The sequence below is a fragment of the Typopeltis vanoorti genome, chromosome 6, assembly GCF_054136105.1.
Source record: "Typopeltis vanoorti isolate ZY-2024b chromosome 6, IOZ_Tvanoo_1.0, whole genome shotgun sequence".
Lineage (NCBI taxonomy): Eukaryota > Metazoa > Arthropoda > Arachnida > Uropygi > Thelyphonidae > Typopeltis > Typopeltis vanoorti.
Window position 1 is genome coordinate 137,841,145 of NC_143554.1, and position 23,258 is coordinate 137,864,402.

General features: G+C 36.6%; 1 protein-coding gene across 1 annotated transcript in view; it reads left to right on the top strand.

The window, feature by feature from the left end:
* LOC150105981 (tyrosine-protein phosphatase non-receptor type 5-like) overlaps positions 1–23,258 on the top strand; it is a 207,589-nt gene that overhangs the window by 165,525 nt on the left and 18,806 nt on the right. The window contains exon 10 of the mRNA XM_090393737.1: positions 12,549–12,712. Within this exon, the coding sequence (XP_090249863.1) occupies positions 12,549–12,712 (164 nt within the window). The remainder of the gene's footprint in view (positions 1–12,548; positions 12,713–23,258) is intronic.

The following is a 23,258-nucleotide window of genomic DNA, read 5'->3' on the forward strand; positions in this document are numbered from 1 at the left end:
GAGTGAGAGGTTTTCTATACTGGCTTTGAAGTGGGCTGACTTTTTTTGTGTGATGGTGTGTTGCCAGTATAATCTGTGAGTGCTTTGGTTAAATGTTTGGCTAATTTGTATGTGGGGGGAATCAATGCTATCCACAATGGGATGTAATGCTGCATTTTGTTTACGGATTTTTGTTAGTCCTTATATTTGGGGGAGGGGGGGGATCTAGAGTTAAGAGGCTTTAGTTTGTTAGTAACCTCCTCAGGCCAAGAGGTAACTTTCTTAAGGAGCCTTCGGAGTGTTCTGATTTGGGAGCTGGTGGGATCATATTCAATAGGGAGGTAGGGTGACCGATCTAACAATAAAGAAGTAACTTACCTGTATTGTCTCTTTGGTTGAGAATCACAGTGGCATTTCCTTTATCTGCTTTGGTGATTACTATTTCTCTGTTATTCTTCATTTCTTGTAGAGTTTTATATTCTTCCTTGGATTCTGGGCTTGCAGACCATTCTCTGGATACCCGCCACAGAATATGACGGAATGGAAGAACTACACTTTACTACACCGTAGCAAATATAAATACAGAAGATTGTTTATGGAATCAGCCTCAGCTCTAAAAAACTTCCCAAACCTCAACAAATTTGGGTGCATGAGACTGCCCCAAATTTGGGAAGCTTGCATCACGAGAACATCAGCTCAACAGCCAAGACAACCCAATTTAACCCGCTAGGGGGACACCTTTAGGACTCTAGAAACAATGTTAGTTACTCTCTTCGACTTCATTTGCTCATTGTTAGTGCCTGCATGCAGTTATCATAGTTTTATATTCCCATGAAGATAGCAATGTAACATTGTTGAAATATAGGAAGTATTGATTAAAGTTTGCTTTTAATTAATATTTAGTATACATTGTAATTTCCTGAAATAATTGAATAGTTACATAGTATGATGTGTTCTCTGTTTGGCCACATGGCTAGAATATGTTGGAATTGTTTTTAACATATCCCAACAGCTAGCGTTTAAGTATCTGTTTCACCATTGAAATGGACAAAAATAACGATCTGCCTTACTACCCAGTGGATTCTTATCCTTTTCTGTCTAAAGAAAACCTGCCTACACTGTAAGGGTACATCCATAATCTGTCACATTACCACCCTTACCAGTGATATGATGCTATCAAAACCTTAACAAATCAAGTTAGAACCATTTGCTTTAACCGCACTAGTGTCCACAGAAATCAATTGCATCTTATGCACTTTTTAGCCAATAGCTTTCCCTTTCACAAAACCAACAGAACTCTGTGCCCATTCCCCTCAAAACCCAGAATACAAAAAAATCCATTGCCGTTCTCTATCATCTGGGACTCCACAGGGTTCCCTCCTTCAAGCCTTACCAAAAAATAATTAGCTACCCTGATCTGCTGACCAAAAGATTCTCTCCATCTAGATCAGGGCTGTCCTGTGGTGCAATTTTGTGTGGCCTGCCTGTGGGTTTTGATTTTCACAAGCGAATAAAATAACAATTTGAACCAAATACATATTAGATATTTTAATTCTATCACTAATCGATAACCTTGATGTTGATTATTTTATTTGGTGATTTTACATCACTGTATACCACATGTTTTTCAGATATTACAGGTGTCAAAGAAGCATTCTTACACTGTTTTGTTCTAATGCGCATACTCCTCCATTCACGGATTGCGTGAATGCGCGATTAGTGTCGTTCTTTTCTTCAGCTATCGAGGTTGTGTCGCTGCTCCTCACTAAATTGCTAGATACTCATTGGATGCGGCCCTTGGATAAATCTTTTTTTTTAATATGGCCCTCGGATTTCCTAAGGTTGGACAGCCCTGATCTAGATCATCCTATGGTCTACAATATCCTTTGATGTTGTAGCAAAGGATTAATATCCTTTTCTCCTCCAGACTATCTTACTTTGATCAAACAGGAAGCATAGCTAATATCTGTCTGGAGGAACACAAGCTATGTCCATTACCTGCACTAGAGCTATTCTGCAGTAGCACACCATGTGATGGATATGAATCACTAGATCTAGTGGAACTAAACTTCCCTTTTATACAGAAGCAGATATAAATCTAAGAGACTATTTCTAGAATCTGCCACAGCATTACAACATTTGCCATTTCTTAGCAAATTCACCAACCTCACTTTACCAACAAAACTGTGAGGCCATCATTTTGAGACCTTTAGCAAGATTCTGTAATCACAACCATAGATGGGTGCCAGTTAGGACTGTACGATTCTGCCTTTCATGCTCAGTCCATTGTTTGCCACCTTGTTAGTGTGCCTGTTGAGCATATCCTTAGTATATTTTTTGTTCCCACAAAGATGTCTTGGCATAATAATTTATTACAATATATTATCGTGTATAATGCGAACTAGAAATTTTGTTTGAAAACTAGCCCTAAAATGCCATGTCCACATATAATGCGATCTGTTAATCTTGTTCCATAACATTATAAATAATACAATACAAATTAACGAAAGAAATATTTATTTTAAAACAAAATGTGAAAATCCTTTAAATTCTTCTTCATCTTTTGAGTCATCAAACATTTCATTTATAAATTCATCTGTAGGGATTGCGTCATCAGTGTAGCAGTTATCATCATTATGCTCTCCATTTTGTTGTGCGTCATCCTCGCTTTCGTATATGACGTGATCTTCAGATCCATCCATTGAATTACTTATTCCACATTTAAGAAATGAGCGTTGAATCATTTCAGATGGTATCGAATTCCATGCTTCTTTAACCCAGCTGGTGACTAGAGTGATCTCAGGTTTCTGAAAATTCCCACCCTTTCTCATCTTCACCAAACCAGATGACATCCATTCTTTCCATTTTTCACGTAAGTGATCTTTAAATGGCTTATTCAAGCTGACATCAAGCATCTGCAAAACGGAAGTTAGACCACCCGGTATGACTGCTAGGTCTGTACGTAGCTCACATGCTTTCTCTTTGCTTACCTCTGTTAATGCGCCCGGAACATATCCCAGACTAGCATGCTTTGTTGACGTAACAAACCAGGACGTATGTTCCATACTTGATCCAGCCACAATTGCATACCGTCTTCATCCATCCAACCTTTCTGATTGGTATGAACAATTACACTTGGTGGAAATTTCATATGCTTCGGAATTTTCTTCCTTTTAAATATCACTGTTGGCTTTAATTTGGTTCCGTCTGCCATGCATGTTAGAACAGCGGTAAAATGTGTTTTTTCATGTCCCGTTGTTTTTATGAAGACACCCTTTTCATCAAATGAGTTTATTGTTCGATTCCCAGGCATATCAAAGTACATGGGCGTCTCATCCATGTTGCCAATTTGGGAAAGTTCATATCCATGACACTTCGTAATTTTATGATAAATTTATGGAAGGACTGCACTTTTTCTTCAAGCTGCTTTGGTAACTTCTGTGCAATTTTTGTTTGGTGTTGTAATGTTAATGCTTTGCGTTCCATAAATCTATTGCATCACCCAGGCAAAGCAAGAAAAGATGAAATACTTGGTGTGTCCTTGAATTTACCATTCTTGAGTTGTAAAGCTCGAAAACGAGTTGCATTTCTTGTTACTATAATGCCATCTTGTCGTTGTGTCAAAATCCATTCATTTAGCTCTTCATCGAGTTCTGGAAAGGATGCTACATCTCCACGATGGGCACGTTTCATTTTGGGATTTTTTCAAGACTTTTTGCTTACGCCTAATATTGCTCTCTGCTACACCAAATTCTCTCATAGCCACACTGTTATTATGTTCTTCTGCAAACTGCCCGACACGCAATTTAAATCCTGCTTCAAAAGATGAACGTTTATGTTTCTGTTGGCTCATTTTCAGGCTAGGTTTGTTTAACGAATAATATTTAAAATGAACTGTGGTTAAACCGATATACCTAACTGTGCTCTATCGTTCAGTGACGGAGCACGCATGGTATCTGTGCATAAAGCCAGTAATGTAAGTAGCTTTATGCACAGATACGATGCGCACTTGGTCGCTGAATGCGAGTGGGTCAAGTAGATTTGGTTGCATAGGCATTAGGTAGTATATATTGTGTGTGCAAGTCTAATAAGATGTTATATTTTTTAGGATCTGCATATAATGCGGATCTCCTAACTTTAAGTAGTATTTTATACCATAAATTTTTCGCATTATACGCGATAATATATGGTTGTTAAATAAATTTAGTTAGTAATTATTATTTGTACATGTATGTTGTCAACATAAGTGATAATCAGCCACCAAGTAATGAACACTTACTATTGGGTAGACCCTAATATATATTGGGATTCTCTTAATAAAAGAGCAAATATCAGCCATTCATAACAATGGCGAATGCATCCTAATATAATAGGAAACGATATAGCTCCAACATGCCATTCATACTCTTACAACACAGCTGAAAGTTTGTGTTGTAAGTGTATAAATGGCATCTAATCTCACTGACATATTTCAGAACATTCTAGCTAGTCCTTAACATTTGCTTCAACTACAGATCAGTGAAGATATTCATATTTACAATAATGACTACATATAAAGAAAAGATGTGGAACTTCAAAAAAAGCTATCTGTGATAAATTCCAAACTTTTTTTTTTGATTAAGAGAGTAGACACCATCCCCAGTTTTAAATAAAACAATCATGTAAAGAACTGCATAACTTTAAAATCTTATAACTAAAATGAAATTAGTAATACCAAGAGGAAACAGAAAAAAAAAAAAAAATTAAATTAAATTATTCATACAATCTGATGAACTAGAGATTGAAGATAACAGTTGTAATAGGTTTCACAGTATAATAAGAACACAGATGGTTAAGAAAATAACTATTTATTAACTTAAAGCTAATATTTCGCTGGTATTATATCAAGCATCTTCAGAGCACACGACACAAAGTTTGTTACAAATGTAAGCCAACCACAATCCGGTGTAACAGTGGGGGCTAGTATAAGTGATTGCAGCGTGCAACACAAGACTAAAGTCCTAATATGGCCATCTAGGTAAAAAAAAAAAAAAAAAAAAAAAAAAAAAAAAAAAAAAAAAAAGCAAAGTTTTGAAATAGTAGTCAAAAAAATTCAAATTGAAAAAATATAAATTAAAAAATATTAATTTGGTCTTAGGATGACTGTCTCCCAAATCTTTGGTAGATTTATACAGCAATACTTGTTAAGGTTTGGAGTATGTTTTCAGACTTCTGTTGATTCCAGGAACAACCTCTCTGACTTGTAGAAGCTTCTGTGCATTACTTTTGTTTCTTTCCAATTGATCCTGTGTGCAGGGGTATCCAAAGCATGGTCTGCCAGACCCGACTTACCATAGCGAAAGTGTCGGATATATTTTTTGTGTTCACTGAGGCGGATGTCCACATTTCTTCTGTCTGTCCGTAGTAGGCTTGATGGCAAGAACAGGGCACTTCATAGACACCGGGATGTGATAAAGGAGTGCATTTGTCCTTAGGTGAACGGATGAGAGTTGCTAATTTTATATAAGGTTTAAATACTGTGCATAGTTGGTGTTTGTTAAGCACCCTAGATATCTTTTCAGATGTGCCTTTAATGTATGGGATGGTGATGGTTTTGTTGTAGTCTTCTGTGGTAGATAGAGGGGATTGTTGAGAAGGGTGATGGTGTGATTGTTTGTGTAAGTATCTCCCTGTATGTGTGGATTTTCTCATCATCATCATCATCATCAAATTCCTGCCATGTACCCACAAGGGGTGTACAGGATATGATAGTACTACATGATAAAATTATATCATTACTAACTTCCTATCTACAATTTTTAGCTAAATCAGTCTGTTACTTGTCAAGACTCCAACATTATCAGATCTTATATTTCTATCATCTAAGGCACTTTGTGCCGTATCAATCCACCTATATCTTGGTCTTCCTCTGGGTCATTTTGCTGCCAACCTGGCAGAGAACACTTGTTTTGCTAATCTTTCCTCGCCCCTTCTGTTTAGGTGACCATACCACCTGAGCTCTGCTAACGCATTCCTGAATGCTGACAATATCAAGTTCTTTCCTAATATCGCCGTTTTTAATATGATATTGCCATTGATGCCATCTGTTCACGCCTATAATCTTTCTCAGGACTCTCATATCTGAGGTCTCTAGTCTTTGGTCAAGTGTTTTACTTCTGACCCAGCTCTTAGATCCATAAGTTAAAACCGGTTGGAACACTGTCTTGTATACAGCTAATTTAGTGTTCCGACTAATTTCTCTCTTATTCCATATGAATTTATTCAATTGACTTCCCACCATACCAGCTTTGCTGATTCTGTTGTCTATTTCTGTATTTAATTTACCATCTTCAATAAAAATCGTGCCTAAGTAGCTGATATGTTTTACTTGTTCCACAGGTTCTCTATTCACAACACAGTTGACATTTTCAATGATTCTGCCAATTTTCATTGTCTTTATCTTTTTATTGCTGACCTTCATACCATATCTATTACAACAACTATTCAGTTTAGTCAGAGAATCTTGGAGACTTGTAGCGGATTTATTTAGAAGTATAACATCATCTGCATAAAGCAAAGAGCTGACATTAACATCTCCAATTTTGATATCATGTTTAATACCACTTTCCTTCATAATGTGATCCATATAGATAATGAATAACAGAGGGGATAACGTACATCCTTGTCTGACACCAGATTTAACATTAAACCATCTTCCTGTACTTCCTTCAATTCTAACTGCTGACTTAGAACTCAAATAAAGACTAAGTATTGCTTGATATAATGCCCCATTGACACCATATAACTGCAGTGTATTGAATAGCTTCTCTCTTGGCACCTTATCATATGCCTTTTCCAAATCGACAAAACTTAAATACAGATCTTTGTTATATTCCCATGCTTTCTCGACTATTTGTCGTAAAGTGAACATCTGATCCTGACAGCCTCTGTTTGGCCTGAATCCAGCTTGTTCTTCACCAAGCTTTTCTTCCACAATTCTTCTCGACCGTTTCTCCAGTATACTTGCATAGATCTTGGCAGGAACACTCAGTAGGGAAATACCTCTGTAATTCTCACATTCAGTTTTATTTCACTTTTTATATATGGGTACCATTAGAGCTCTACTCCAATCATCAGGAATTCGTCCCTCTGTCCAGGCTTTCTGAACTATGCAGTGCAGCCACTGTAAGACTCTTATTCCACCATACTTCAGCATTTCTGGTCGAATATCGTCTACTCCTGCTGCCTTTCCACATTTCAAGCCTTTGATGGCTTTTTCTACTTCAAGTATGGATATGTATTCCTGACTGTATGCCTGTTGAGTGTTTTTTACCACTGTGTTGTCATCACTGCTTGTTTCATTTAGCAGTTTTTCAAAATAATTACTCCATACTTCAGTTTTTCAAAATAATTACTCCATCTTTTTCTCCCGTTTTCATGTAACCTTTATCATCTCTAACTCCTTTTACAGCACTCGTTCCTCCATTCCTAAGCTTCTTCAACAACCTCCGGAATATTTTGCCACCTTCTTGATATTTATTTTCTATATTCTTGCCAAAGTCCTCCCATGACTTTTGTTTAGCTAGTTTTACACGGTGTTTAGCATTCTTGCATTTGTCTCTATATTCTCTAAGAGCACAAGCTGACTTATTTGCCAGGAACTTTTGATGTGCTTTCTTCTTTTCCTTCACTGCCTCTTTAACTTCCTGTGTCCACCAGGGAGTTCTGATATTTTTTATCCTTGCAGACAACCTCACCACATGCCTCTCTGGCAGAATCAATCAATGTTTTCTTCAGAGTTTGCCACTGAATCTCCAAGGTTTGATTCCTGTTCTCGAACTCTTTCATTTTTTCTTCAATAATCTTTGTGTATTTTAGCCTACAGTTCACATCTGAGAGCTGCTCAATTTTTATTCGCTTTAAAACTTTCTTACATGTTATTCTTTTCAATATGAAATTCAATTTTATCCTGCTCAAGACTAAATAGTGATCACTTCCAATTTCAAATCCTCTGTACACTCTGGTGTCCTCCACCAGGGAGAAAACATCACTATCAACAATAACATAGTCATTGAGACTTTTCTTATTCCTAGCCTCTTCTCTCCATGTGAATTTGTGCACATTTTTATGTTGGAACATGGTGTTAGTAATAACCAGTCCATGTCCTGAGTAGAAATCCAACAGATATTTGCCATTATTATTAGCTTTGCTCTGTTCTCCAAATTTTCCCAAAATATTTTTGTAGGTTTCACAATCATTTCCTACTCTGCTATTTAGATCCCCAACAATTACCAACTTTTCCTTTTTCATTGTGTCAGTTGCTTTTTCTAAAGCCTCAAAAAATTTCTCCACTTCTACCTTAGTAGAACCTTCTGTGGGACCATAGGCACAATAAACCGAAAATGATAAGGAGCCTTCTGGAAGACATGTGATCAGTGTGTCCAAGAAGGGCATTCAGTCAATGGCTTCTAGTTCCATTGTAAAGTGAATTTTAAGGTGCTGGCTATTTAGATGCACTAAAAATGTATTCAATATGTCTAGGCCATGTGGCCAAATAGCAAACACATCATCAACATTACATAGCCAGAGACAAGGTTTGAGAGTGGCTGTGTTGATAGCTAATTTTTCCAGACTTAACTTACTAAATTCACAATTTCCCCCAGATATATTTCAGCTATTTAAATTCACAGTACAGGCAGGTTATTTTACATGGAAAGGGAAAATATACAAACAATTAGATGGACAACTATGGGTTCACCCCTTTCTCCCCCCTTAGCCAACTTCTACATTGAACATCTGGAAAAATTAGCTATCAACACAGCCACTCTCAAACCTAGTCTCTGGCTATTCTATGTTGACGATGTGTTTGCTATTTGGCCACATGGCCCAGACACATTGAATACATTTTTAATGCATCTAAATAGCCAGCACCCTAAAATCCACTTTACAATGGAACTAGAAGCCAATGACTGCCTGCCCTTCTTGGACACACTGATCACATGTCTTCCAGAAGGTTCCTTATCATTTTCGGTTTATAGAAAACCCACACATACAGGGAGATACTTACACAATCAATCACACCATCACTTTTCTCAACAATATGGTATCTTAAAAACACTAACCCATAGAGCTAGAGCAATCTGTTCCAATGACATTGCTCTCACTGCTGAACTTTCTCACCTATGTCAAACCTTCTTAATCAATGGTTATAATCCCCACAAAATAGATGACATACTAAATGCTACCCATAAATCCTCTCTATCTACCACAGAAGACTACAACAAAACCATCACCATCCCATACATTAAAGGCACATCTGAAAAGATATCTAGGGTGCTTAACAAACACCAACTACGCACAGTATTTAAACCTTATATAAAATTAGCAACTCTCATCCGTTCACCTAAGGACAAATGAACTCCTTTATCACATCCAGGTGTCTATGAAGTGCCCTGTTCTTGCCATCAAGCCTACTACGGACAGACAGAAGAAATGTGGACATCCGCCTCAGTGAACACAAAAAATATATTCGACACTTTCGCTATGGTAAGTTGGGTCTGGCAGACCATGCTTTGGATACCCCTGCACACAGGATCAATTGGAAAGAAACAAAAGTAATGCACAGAAGCTTCTACAAGTCAGAGAGGTTGTTCCTGGAATCAACAGAAGTCTGAAAACATACTCCAAACCTTAACAAGTATGGCTGTATAAATCTACCAAAGATTTGGGAGACAGTCATCCTAAGACCAAATTAATAGTTTTTAATTTATATGTTTTCAATTTGAATTTTTTTGACTACTATTTCAAAACTTTGATTTTTTTTTTTTTTTTTTTTTTTTTTTTTTTTTTTTTTACCTAGATGGTGCCATATTAGGACTTTAGTCTTATGTTGCATGCTGCAATCACTTAAACTAGCCCCCACTGTTACACCAGATTGTGGTTGTCTTACATTTGTAACAAACTTTGTGTTGTGTGCTCTGAAGATGCTGGATATAATACCAGCGAAATATTAGCTTTAAGTTAATAAATAGTTATTTTCTTAACCATCTGTGTTCTTATTATACTGTGAAACCTATTACAACATGTCTGATGAACACATAAGCCTGTCCACGCGTATGAAGATAAGTCTTCAGTACAAATATTTTTGCATGACTGAATTATTTTTATGGAGGTCATTCAAACCCAAATTCTTTCTCTTTGAATATTATAATCACTATTTGTTATTGTTGCATGGGTACCAGCCTGGTTAGCTGAGTGGTTAGCGTACTCGCTCTCCGTCCAGTGAGTTGCTGGTTTGAATTCCACTGCAGGCATGGATGTTTCTGATTGCCTTTAAGTGGGAGATGAATGTCATCACCCAGTATGAGACCACCCCACTTATTGGAGGCCTCAAGTGGCTTGAAAAAGTTCCATGTTTTTTATATATATATATATATATATATATATATATATGTTGTTTATAAAAGTGGCAAAAAAAAATCATTAATTCACCACAGTTGGAATTGTATTATAGGTTTATAATAACCTTTTGCCAGTGGGAACTATGCATAAAATAAAAAAAACATCCATGGGTCCAAAAACTCAGCAAGGGAGACTTAAACTATCCACACAATATCTATCATGCCTCACCTTGAATTCATTAACTGATTAAGCACTCAGAACTGACTTTAATAACCTATTCCATTCATTCACCATTCTCCAATTGAAAAATCTAGTCTTTGCACCCTTGCTTGCTACACTCTTACTTAATTTCCAAGGATGGCCTCTTGTTCTGCCCTTCTAACCAAGTGCTGAAATATTTCCTCTGCATCAATCCTATAAAACCCTTTCAGTAACTTAAATCTTCTTTGTAGTATTTTTTGTCCCACTTAATGTAGGATCTGCTATTTTTCCTTATTGTGACTTTTCGAGAGACCCCAGCCTTCTTGTCGCAGAGTCTTGTGTTGGAAGAATAAATATTCTTGTGTGAGAAGAAGGTGAAAAACTATCACAAACAACCATGCCCCAGGTAGGGCTTGAACCCGCAGCCTCTTGGCTGGAGAGCAAATGCACTAACTACTCAGTTAAACTATCCACACAATATCTATCATGCCTCACCTTGAATTCATTAACTGATTAAGCTCAGAACTGACTCTAGTAACCCTTTCCATTCATTCACCACTCTCCAAGTGAAAAATCTAATCTTCACACTCTTGCTTTTTACACTCACTTTCAGTAACTGAAATATTTCTATCATATATCTCTCTTTTCCTCCAAACAACCAACTTTTCCAACCCACAAACCTTTAATCCATTGTCACCTTAGAAGAGCATTCCGTAGGCCATTTATAATCTTGATCACTCACTTCTGAATCCTCTTCACCACTTCTTCACCCCCAAGAAACTCAGTTGACCAGACCTGAGTAGTACAGTAATCCATATGTGCCTTGTAAAGTGGATTGAAAACTTATCTCTGCTTGTGTGTTCTTCATTAACCAAGTAATCCTAACAACTGTGCTTTGGCTACCTTTGCAGTGTGCCCTCTGAACTTCATCACTATAGTTCGCCCACAGATTAGAGACTCTTCGACACTTCTGCACATGTCACAAAAAGGAGAATCCATTCCGATAATAGGGTAATCAATCCGTATTGCGGGATGAGTTGCTTATTATTACACATCGGAAAATTAACTTCTGTTTTATGATCATTGTAATTAACTATGTTGCTTGTATAACAGTTGGAAAAATTTACCTATAAAGCATGTGATTTTGCACGTTGGCGACCAATTTGTACGTCCTTCATTTCTTTCTCCCCTTCAGCATGAATTGACTATTCTTGGCAAGTTTCCAAGTGGAGATCTCAAAAGTGTGGGCATACTTTATCTATCAACACCCTCAAATTCCTAGCTACATCAATTTCCTAGAGTACAATTCCATCAGTGTAGTACATGGCTTGTAATCCTTTCATCCCAAAATATATAACATTACACTTTTTCACCTTAAACCTGGTATCCATTATCTTTGGCCCATATTGTCAGGCTATTTATCACATATTCCCGATAGAGATAAAATTGCTGGTGTGAATATTACAGATATTCACATACTTGGAAACATCATGAATCACTTGAAAGGATAATGTTATAAATTGTTATCCTTTCAAGTGATTCATTTGCTTCAGTATAAGATTATTTTATAAATATTAATATATTTTTATAAATATTTTAATAATTTTATAAATATATCCAGAGGAGATAAAAAAGTATGAAATAAAAAGTAGCACATTATTCAAGGAATTCTTCCATATATAGTTGCATGTCGAACAATTCTTTCAATTTCAGTATAACAAACTCATTTGATCAAAGAAATAGTTTGTTATAGTGATCAGTTCACTATAGTAAATTTCCTTTAGTTTTCTTACAACACAGCTTGCTTACTATAATAATTATTTCAGTATTTGTTAGCGCAAGTAAATTTTTACTATAGTGAGTCAAGTTGAGTGTGTTGAGTTGTTATGGTTTGTTTTATTTTTGTACTGCTCACCTCATAAAATATGCCCTGTATACTTTAAGAAAAGTTATTTTTTAAAGTGTGAATATGTATTTTAATTTTGTAGTATGGTGAAAAGGTGCACCAGGTTCTTCATTTCTGGTATACTGCTTGGCCAGATCATAAAACACCAGACTCAGCCAAGCCATTGCTTGCAATGTCACTAGAAGTAGAAGCACTAAGGCATGATAACAATGGCATCACCAAAGGGCCTACAGTTGTCCACTGCAGGTAAATGTTTACTCTATTGCAAAAATATAAAATATTTATTTTGTATGATTTGAGCTTATTATTATTCCTGAAGGATTTGGTTTTTTTTCAATTTCTAGTCATGCATTCCTAAGTTCCTAAATCTCTCATTGAATACATTCACTGAAGATGTAATCACAGCACCTAAATTTATTATTGTTATTGAACAGGCACCTCCATAGTCCGAAGACTCATCGTGGGAGACCAAAACTATCCACACAATATCTATTGTACCTCTCTTTAAATCCATTAACGAAGCACACACAACTGACTGACAACCCATTTCGTTCATTCACCAATTTTCAAAGCAAAAAATCTAGTTTTCACAACCTTGCTAACCACATTCTTATCTAATTTCCAGAGAATGTCCTCTTGTCTTGATCCCTCTACTCAAGTTCTGAAGTATTTCCTCTGTAATTAATGCTATAAAATCCTTTGAATAACTTAAACATTTCTATTGTATCTCTTCTCTTTCACCTATCAACCAGCTTTTGTAACCCACTAACCTTCAATCCATCTTCATAGGGAGTATTCTACAGGCCACTCATAATCTTCATTACTCACCTCGGATTGTTTCTACCACTTATTCTTCCCCAAGAATCCCAGATAACCATACTCGAGTACAGTAATCCAGATATCATCATGTTGAAGTTTTATAAAGAGGAATGATAACTCCCTTATCTCTACTTGTTAGTGTATTCTTCAATAACAAAGTAATCCTGTAAGCCACCTTAGCGATATGCCCTCTAAACTTCACTCTTTATCTATTACTATCCCCAAATCCCTGGAATGAAATCAGTGTTCTGCAGTGCAGTGTTCTTAGTGTGGTACAGTTTGTAATATGTTTTTATCCCAAAATGTCATCCATTATGTTTTGCACATACTGTCAGCCTATTTAAATTCTTACAAGCTCTCTGCATTTCCCTGATTAACAATTACCCTTCCCAATTTTGTATCAACAGCAGTCCAGCAGTATCATTGTGTAGCTGTTTTCCCTTTATACAATTCTGCTGTCACTTGATTATAAAATTTTAGTAAAATACTAAGGCATAACTGGCTGTTTTATAAATTCTATTGTATAAAGAATTTATAAAACAAATCTGTGCCACACCTATTAGAGTATCACATTCTTATTTTTTCCACCCATTTTTCAATAAATTCTCTTTTTTTGACCAATTTTTCCAGTACTTTTACACCACTCCTGAGATACTGATTAGTTTGTAATTTGCTGCCACAGACATAGATCCTCCTTTATGCAAAGGAATTATTTTGCCCTCCTTCCACTACTTCGGGAATTTTCCAGAGCTGAAACAGACTAGTGAAAGGCTTCACCAGTTCCCTTGCACATTGTTGTAAAGCATGAGTGGATTTCCCATTAAATCAAACAGTTGTATTTGCATTAAGAATCTGCAATATCCTAAGTATCCCCAATTCATCAATCTCTGTTCTCACCTCAGTTCCTGCTGCCTCTGCCACAGCAGCATCCTCACTTGGATAATATACTCTTAAAAAGTGGTCACTCAGTAGCTCAACTATTTCTTCTACTTCTTTCACCTCAGAAACATCAGCATTCATTAAAGTTATCCTTCCATGGTCATTTTCCCTTCTACTTACCACATAATGAAAGAGCTCTTTGGGATTTCCTTTGGGTAGTTTATTTTCATAATCTGATTTGGTCTTTCTTGCCTGACCCTTTTGCTTTACATGAGCTTGCTGGTCACTTTTCTCCTTCTATATGTACCTTCCACAACATTTTTGTTTTTCCCATCGCATGCTTAATTAGTTTGATATTCCTCTCTACAGATACATTTTGACTATCCCCCATGCACTGTGAACACCCATGGTATGGATATTCACAGCTGGCCTGGTTAGCCGAGTGGTTGGCGTATCCGCTTTCCAGCCAAAAGGCTGTGGGTTCGAATCCTACTGTGGGCATGGATGTTTGTGACTGTCTGTGAAAATCTGTTGATGGTTGTGGGCGGTAGATGCCGTTGGTGTAGATGATGATGGTAGTTGTGGTTGGTGGAGAAAGAGAGTTGTAGAGTAGGTGCCCTCCCTTGATGAGTCCTTGGACTCCCTGGAGGTGTCATGTAATAATAATAATAAAGCATATGTCTTCAAACTGCCTCTTAAGCCTGTCACAATCACTCACCTTGTCGTTCCACATATACCCTTTCTTAATTTGATTTTCACATGTTTTGCTACCTACTATGTGAAAAACCATGATTGCTCAGAATTGGAGGCAATGTAGCCATAGTTATGGACTCTTCTGATCCTATAACCAGTTCATCACTCTTGCAACCTGAGTCTCCTCCATGACATGCTGCTTCAAGTAATTATCTCTAATTAAGTGTATAAATTCCATTTCCTTTTTGCCATGTGATTTTTCCTCCTTCCAGTCTGTCTCCAAATTATAGTTTCCCCATAATAATCACTTGACTTGAACTCATTGTACTCTTTATCCAACAATAGACAGTGATAATTAGGACTTTAGTTCCTTGTGTTATTCATTACAATTTTTTAAACTGGTCCCACTGTTAACTAAATTGTTGCTGTTCATGTACTGTGACAAACAGTTTGTGCTCTGAAAATGCTGGATATAATGAAATATTAACAAATAAGTCTTTCCTGAGTATCTCCAATTTATCAACCCCCAGTTCTCTCCTCAGTCCCTGACACCTCCGCTAGAGCAGCATCCTCACTAGGATAAATGCGGCGAAGTTCGGTAGTTAGGACACTGCTATCAGTACTGATTAATTTTGCCCTGTTATATAGAGTTTTTATAATCCCATATTGTTGAAATGGTGAGGATGACTGTACCAGTATGTGTGGGTTTTCTGTAAACAGAGCATGTCTGAGATCCATCAGGCTGGTTTGTCTAGTAAGGGGAAACTGTTGTTTTCCTATTCTAGGATGAACTGGATCCTGGATTGTTCATCGTATAGATGTGTAAAAAAATGTTGAGCATATCCAAGCCATGTGGCTGAATGGAGAACACATCTACTGTACATAGCATACCCAAACAGTGGGTTTATGTGGGGGAGAATTTAAGGCTTTTTCTTCGAAAGTTTCCATGAAGTAGTTGGCCAGGGGTAAAGAAAGTGAAAGACTGCGGGCTGTCTCCTCTAGAATTTTCTTTGCCAAATGAAATAACCAGTAATCATAGTGAACTGAAATAGGGCTGAGATATCAGGAGGAAATATAGCTTGGATAAGGTCTAAGGTTTCTTTAAGTAGGACATTAGTTAATAGCGAGGAAGCATTAGAACTGACCATTATGTCGGTGTGTTGGGACGTAAGGTTTTCTATACTGGTTTTGAAGTGAGCTGAGTTTTTTTATATATGAAGGAGTGTTGCCACTATATTGTGTATATTTACCTAGTGTTAGGGCCTGCATGCACATATCATTGTTCTGTGATCAGATCATGGCAATTTTACTTTGCCAAAATATCAAAAGTAGTAATTAAAGTTAATAATTAATATTCATATATCGTAATTTCCTCAAAAATAATATTTACACATTATTTACTAATTTATCTCTGACTATTCAGTAATACCATGTGTGATGCAGTAACCTTTGCTATGGCATAGTATCTTAACCAGGATCTTAACATTTCTCATTTTTTAGATTTTTCATAAAACTTACACATGTGTGAACAGATCCCTAGTTTTCTCATTGTTAAATCACACTAAACTGCATTCTAATAGTCTCCATCTCAATATTCTATATTATATTTGCTCCACTTCTTGACACTAAAGCTTGTTCAAAAAAAATTTAAGCACAGCCAAGCTTTTTTTTAGCAGTGCTTAAGAGTCAGAGTTGTATAACTTTAAAGGTTATGTGATTACTCCACATAACCTTTAAAGGAATGTGGAGAACCAACCAGGGCTTCTGGCCTAATCTACAATCCTCACCTTCTTGTGGTACACCCTGTTAGGTACACCTGGATACTGAATGAATGAGGATAGGCTGGCAGTTTGGGATTTAGCCAACCCAATTGTATTCTTATTGGCTTAAATCACAATGTAAAATTTATGGTACAACATGAGAGAATTTCATGCTGGCTGGAATGTTGCCCAGTTAAACAAGGCCCCTGTTGTTTTCGTGGCGAACAGCAAAAAGTCAGCTACTGGAACAAATCTTGAAACATCCTAACTATCCTAACTCAGCATCACCAGAGTTCAAAATCAGTACTGTCAACATAAGAAGCCTGAATGGCAAAGAAATGTAACTAGCAGAAGAATTGCATAAGTACCAGACTGACATAATAGGGGTGACTGAAACAAAAAAAGTCAAAAACTGGTGAAATTTTTTTCTAAGCAATAAATACAAAATGTTATTCAGGCAGTAACAATGAGGGAGAAGAAGGAGTAGGTATAGTATTCAACACTAAATAAGAGGCTAATCTTGAATGGCAGGCAAGTAGAGTGATGTGGGCAAATATCAGAATGGGGAACTGGACAGCGAGACTTTTGTGCCTATGGTCCTACAGAAGGTTCAACTAAGGTATAAATGAAGGAATTTTTTGAAGTTTTTAAGAAAGCAACTGACACAATGAAAAAGAAAAGTTGGTCCTTGTTGGAGATCTAAATAGCAAAGTAGAAAATGATTGTCAGATATACAGAAGCATTTTGGGAAAATTTGGAGAAAAGAGCAAAGCTAATAATAATGGCAAGTACCTGTTGAATTTCTGCTCAGGACATGGTTATTACTAACACAATGTTCCAGCATAAAAATGTGCACAAATTCACATGGAGAGAAGAGACAAGGAATAAGAAAGTCGCATTGACTATGTTATTGTTGATAGTGATGTTTTCTCACTGGTGCAGGACACTAGTGAGAATTTGAAATTGGAAGTGATCACTAGTTTTGAGCAGGATAAAATTAAATTTCATATTGAAAAGAATGACATGTAAGAAAGTTTTAAAGCAAATTAAAGTTGGGCAGCTCTCAGACATGAACTTTAGAGTAATATACAGGCCAACATTATTCAAGAAAAATGAAAGAGTTTATGAATAGGAACCAAACCTTGGAGATTAGCAAATAGTAGCAAATCCTAAAGAAAATATTGATTGATTCAGTCAGAAAGGCATGTGGTAAGGTTGTCTGCAATGATAGAAAAATCAGAACTCCATGGTGGAAACAGGAAGTTAAAAAGGCAGTGAAGGAAAAGAAGAAAGCATATCAAAAGTTCCTGCAAATGAGTCAGCTTGTGCTCTTAGAGAATACAAAGACACATGTAAGAAAGCTAAACACTGTGTAGAACTAGTTAAACGAAAGTCATGGTAAGAACATAGAAAATAATGACATGAAAGGTGACATGAAAACTGGAGGAAAGGGTATCCTTGAAGTATGGAGTAATTACTTTGAAAAATTGCTAAATGAAACAATCAGTGACAGCCCAGTGGTAAAAAACACTGACCAGGCATGCAATCAGGAATGCGTATCGATACTTGAATTAGAAAAAGCCATCAAAAGTCTGAAATGTTGAAAGGCGGTCAAAGTAGATACTATTCAACCAGAAATGCTGACGTATGGAGTTCTAAAAGTCTTACAGTGGCCGCACTGCATAGTTCAGAAGGCCTGGACAGAGGGGATGAATTCCAGATGATTGGAGTAGAGCTCTCATAATACTCATATATATATAAAAACAGAAATTAAACCGAATGTGAGAATTAGAGGTATTTCCCCTACTTGTTGTTCCTGGTAAGATTTATGCAAGTATACTTGCATAAATCTTACCAGGGTTGAGAAGGATTGTGGAAGGGAAGCTTAGTGCAGAGCAAGCTTGAGTAAGAGCAAATAGAGGCTGTCAGGATCAGATTTTCAGTTTACTACAAATAGTTGAGAAAACGTGGGACTTTAACAAAGATGTGATGTGTATTTAAGTTTTGTAGACCTGCAAAAGGCATATGATAAGGTGCCAGGAGAAAAGCTATTCAAAATGCTACAGTAATATGGTATCAATTATATCAAGCAATACTTAATCTTTATTTGAGTTGTAAGTCAGCAGTTAGAATTGAAGGAAGTACAGGAAGATTGTTTGATATTAAATCTGGTGTCAGACAAGGATGCACATTATCCCCTCTGTTATTCATTATCTGTATGATCACATTATGAAGAAAAGTACTATTATACCTGATGTCAAAATTGGAGATGTTAATCTCAGCTCTTTATTGAAAGTTTATTTTTCACTTGGTTAGACTATAATAAATTTTGTTTAATCCTTTATCCAAGTGTGAGCAAACAAAGTTTGTGCCTGAAAATATCTTCACTACTGAGATAAGGTAGTACACCACTGGGCAACTCATAGCAAAGGTGGAGCAAACTAACATCACTCCTATCTCAGTATCTCCCAGAATGCAAAACACATCTCCTTGCAGATATGTATAATGTTATGCATTAAGGGAAGGGCCACTACCCAGATCGGTTTTGACCTTTATTGAGGTCTCGTCAGTGGGAGCCAGGCCCAGAAGTGGAGATACCAAGGTAGAAGCAATGGAGAAGTCATCTTTACCTATAGGAGTTGCCAAAAGGTGTGCCACCTTATTATTAAATTACTCTGGATTTAGAGAAAGATGTTGAAAGTTTATTTTTCACTTGGTTAGACTATAATAAATTTAGTTTAATCCTTTATCCAAGTGTGAGCAAACAAAGTTTGCGCCTGAAAATATCTTCAGGCCTGAGATAAGGTAGTACAACACTGGGCAACTCATAGCAAAGGTGGACCAAGCTAACATCACTCCTATCTCAGTGTCTCCCATAATGCAAAACACATCTGGATATGTATAATGTTATGCATTTTTATCTCAGTCCTGAAGATATTTTCAGGTGCAAACTTTGTTTGCTCACACTTGGATAAAGGATTAAACTAAATTTATTATACTCAGCTCTTTACTTTATTCAGATGATGTTATACTTTAAAAGGAATCCAGTACAAGTCTCCACAATTTCTTGGCTAAATTGAATAACTGTTGTAATAAATTTGGTATGAAAATCAGCAATAACAAGACAACGACAATGAAAATAGGCAGAAACATTGAAAATATATTTTCATCATTAGGTGGATCCTAACTGGGTGTGTGTCCACAGAGGGTGTCCATCTAGTTAGGACTCACATCCTTCATCCATGAGGTGAAGTGTCTCAGTGAAATATTGGAAGAATTAAACATTATGTTTAATCCTTTCTTAATGTTGTTTCTCTCCATTTAGCCTCTAACATGAATATTAAATGAACTTGGAATACCTCATAAGATAATGAATTTAATTAAAATTTGAATTCTCTGAGGGCGTGGAAGTGCAAAGTGAGGAGAACTAAAGAAATTTGTGTGGATCTAGACAACTGTGTGAAGGTGGTACCTATGCAGTGAATGAATGTGTGTGTGTGTGAGAGAGAGAATTGGGGGAAGATGGGGAATCTAGTCTTTCAGGCAACCATATTGAATGGGGTATTCAATTGAAGATGTATACCCAAGGTCAGAAGGATAAATCGGGCAGGAGTTAAATTAATAAGTATCATTAAGCATGAGCTGGGGGGGAGGATTGTGGAAGGTGTATAATGACAAATGTTATCAGCAAGCTCAGGAACAGTAGAAAACATGAAATCAGATTATGAGAAGAAATTACCCAAACAGGCCAAATGAAATCCCAAAGAGCTCTTTTGTTATCTGGCAATTAGGAAGAAGAATAACTATTGAAGGATAATTTTAATGAATGCTGATGATAAAAGGGTAACAGAAGCAAACAAAATATTTGAGCTGCTGGGTGACCACTTTGTAAGGGTATATTATTCAAGTGAAGATATTGTTATGACAGAGGTTATAGGGACTGATCTGAGAACAGAGGTTGAAGAATTAGAGATACTTAGTGTACTGTAGAATGTGAATGCAAATATGGCTATGGGATTTAATGAGGTATCTGCTCATGCTTTTCTAGAATGTTCAAGGGAACTAGTGATGTCTTTCACTAGGCTGTTTAATTTAAGTCTCAGTTCTGGCAAAAGTCCCAAAGGAGTGGAAGGAGGGCAAAATAATTTCTTTGCATAAAGGAGGGCTAAGTCTGTGGTAGTAAATTATAGACCAATCAATATTTCAGGAGTGGTTGTAAAAGTATTGGAAAAGTTGGTCTGAAAGAGAATTAAGGAATAGATGGATAAGATGATACTCTGTGAGATGCAGCATGACTTTGTGAAGGGTAGGTCATGCTTTAGTAATGTAACGTTTTGTAATAGGATGAGCTGAGTTGGATAAAGGAAATAGCTACATGATGATACTTCTGGATTTTGCAAAAGTGTTTGACAGGATATCACATGGAACTCTATTATGCAAACTGCAACAAATGGAGATGGATAGGAAATGATGGCTGATGGACAGATCCCAAAATGCAGTATATGGAGGAACAGAATCCAGGAGAAGGCAGGTGACTAGTGGTGTGCTACAGGGCTCTGTGCTTGGACCACTGCTATTTAATTTGCACATAAATGATATAGGAAGCAATTTGAAGGGAGATAGTAAGTTGTTTGCTGATGTTGCAAAGTTGGGTAGGGTAATAGTTAATCAAGATGATGTAGAGAGTTTGCAGAATGATTTAAATAGGCTGAAAGAATGGGTATAACATAATAAATGTCAATTTAATATGGAGTGTAAAATTATGCAATTTGGGATTCAACGATTATATTACATTGAGGGAACTATACCCCAAGAAATTTATGAAGCCAGGGATTTGGGAGTAGTAGTACCGTGTTTCCCCGAAAATAAGACCGGGTCTTATATTAATTTTTGCTCCAAAAGACACATTAGGGCTTATTTTCAGGGGATGTCTTAATTTTTCATGTACAAAAATCTACATTTATTCAAAATTATAATTTATATTATCATTTGTACGGTAGTAGATAGAGAGCTGAAGTTTAGAAAGCATATTGCTAAAGTAGCCAGGGTAGCTCACATGATTATGTGGTTATTGAAGAACACAGTATAAAGCAGAGATAAGGGAGTTATCATTATTTTTATAAAGCCTTGATACAACCACATCTGGATTATTGTGCTCAGGTCTGGTCACCTGGGTTTCTTGGGGATGAGGAAGTGGTGGAGAGGATCTAGTGGTGATTGACCAAGATAGTAAGTCATCTGTGGAATGCTCCTTATGAGGATACATTGAGAGTTTGTGGATTGCAAAAGTTGGTTGATTAAAAAAAAGTTTGTGGGGGGATATGATAGAAACATTTACTAAAAGTTACTTAAAGACATAGGATTGATGCATGGAAATGTTTCAGCAGCTGGCTAGAGGAGCAGAACAAGAGGTCATCCCTAGAAGTTAGTTAAGAGAGTGGTGAGCAAGGGCATGAGGACTGGATTTTTTGCTTGGATAGTGGTGAATAAATGCAATTGATTGCCTGAGTCTGTTTGTTGTGTGTGTGTGTGTGTGCAATAGATATTTTGTTGATAGTTTGGGTCTCCAAAGATAAGTCTTAGAATTATATGGAGGTGCCTAGCAATAATAATAAGAATAAAACCTTACATCTGCTGGTACTAAATTGATATCTCTACCTGTCTACCCACATAGCCAATTTATTCAAATCGCAGTGAAGCACCAATATATCTGCATCAGTCCTAACTTTTCCCAATCTAGCATCACCTGCAAACCATTTGCAATATCATTAACAAACAAGTTAAACAGCAGTGGTCCTAGAACAGAACTCTGTGGGACTCCACTGGTAACTCTCCTCCACAGAGACAGAGCCCCTCTGTATACTGTTGTTTGATATCTATTAGAAAACCAGTTTCTTATTCTATCAACCAACTGATTATTCCATTTGTGATAACTTATACACCAGTTTATTTATACACCTTTGCAAAATCCAGAAATATTGCCGTATATGAATCTCCCCTATCCAGAACTGTAGTTATGTTATTATAAAATGTAAGTCAATTAGTAAAATGAGATATCTTTAACAAGCCCATGTTGACCTCTATACAGAATCTTTTGCTTTATACCTAATCCTGTATTCTTTTCTTAAAAAAAAACGATCCCCAAAACCTTAACAGCCACTCCAGAAATGCAAACAGGTCTGTAATTTGAAACATCTGTTTTGCTTCCACCCTCCTGCCTTATTCCCTCTATCATCTCTAAAAATACCATATCCCTTTTATTCTATCCCTGTAACTACATCTTCTGTCAACAAGATTTCACTGATTCTGATAGTTTTTGGCCTAACTGAGCTGAACAATGCTCAGAACTCCCCTACTTTATGCTTCTACTATTCACGTACATGCATTTGAACATTAAATTTCATTGGGGCCCACAGTCACCCATGCATAATGTCATTACCAGCCATTTCAGATTCGAAACCTGGAAAACTACACCCAGCTCTTCACTATTTCTACATTTGCACTTGTTTGTTTCAGGAATGGATAGACATATAAAAACTTATCTGAACAACACATGCACAACACTGCCCACTTCTAATGATGATATTGATGCTACCATCATTACTTTGTTATTTTCTAACATTCTTTCATGTAGATTTTGG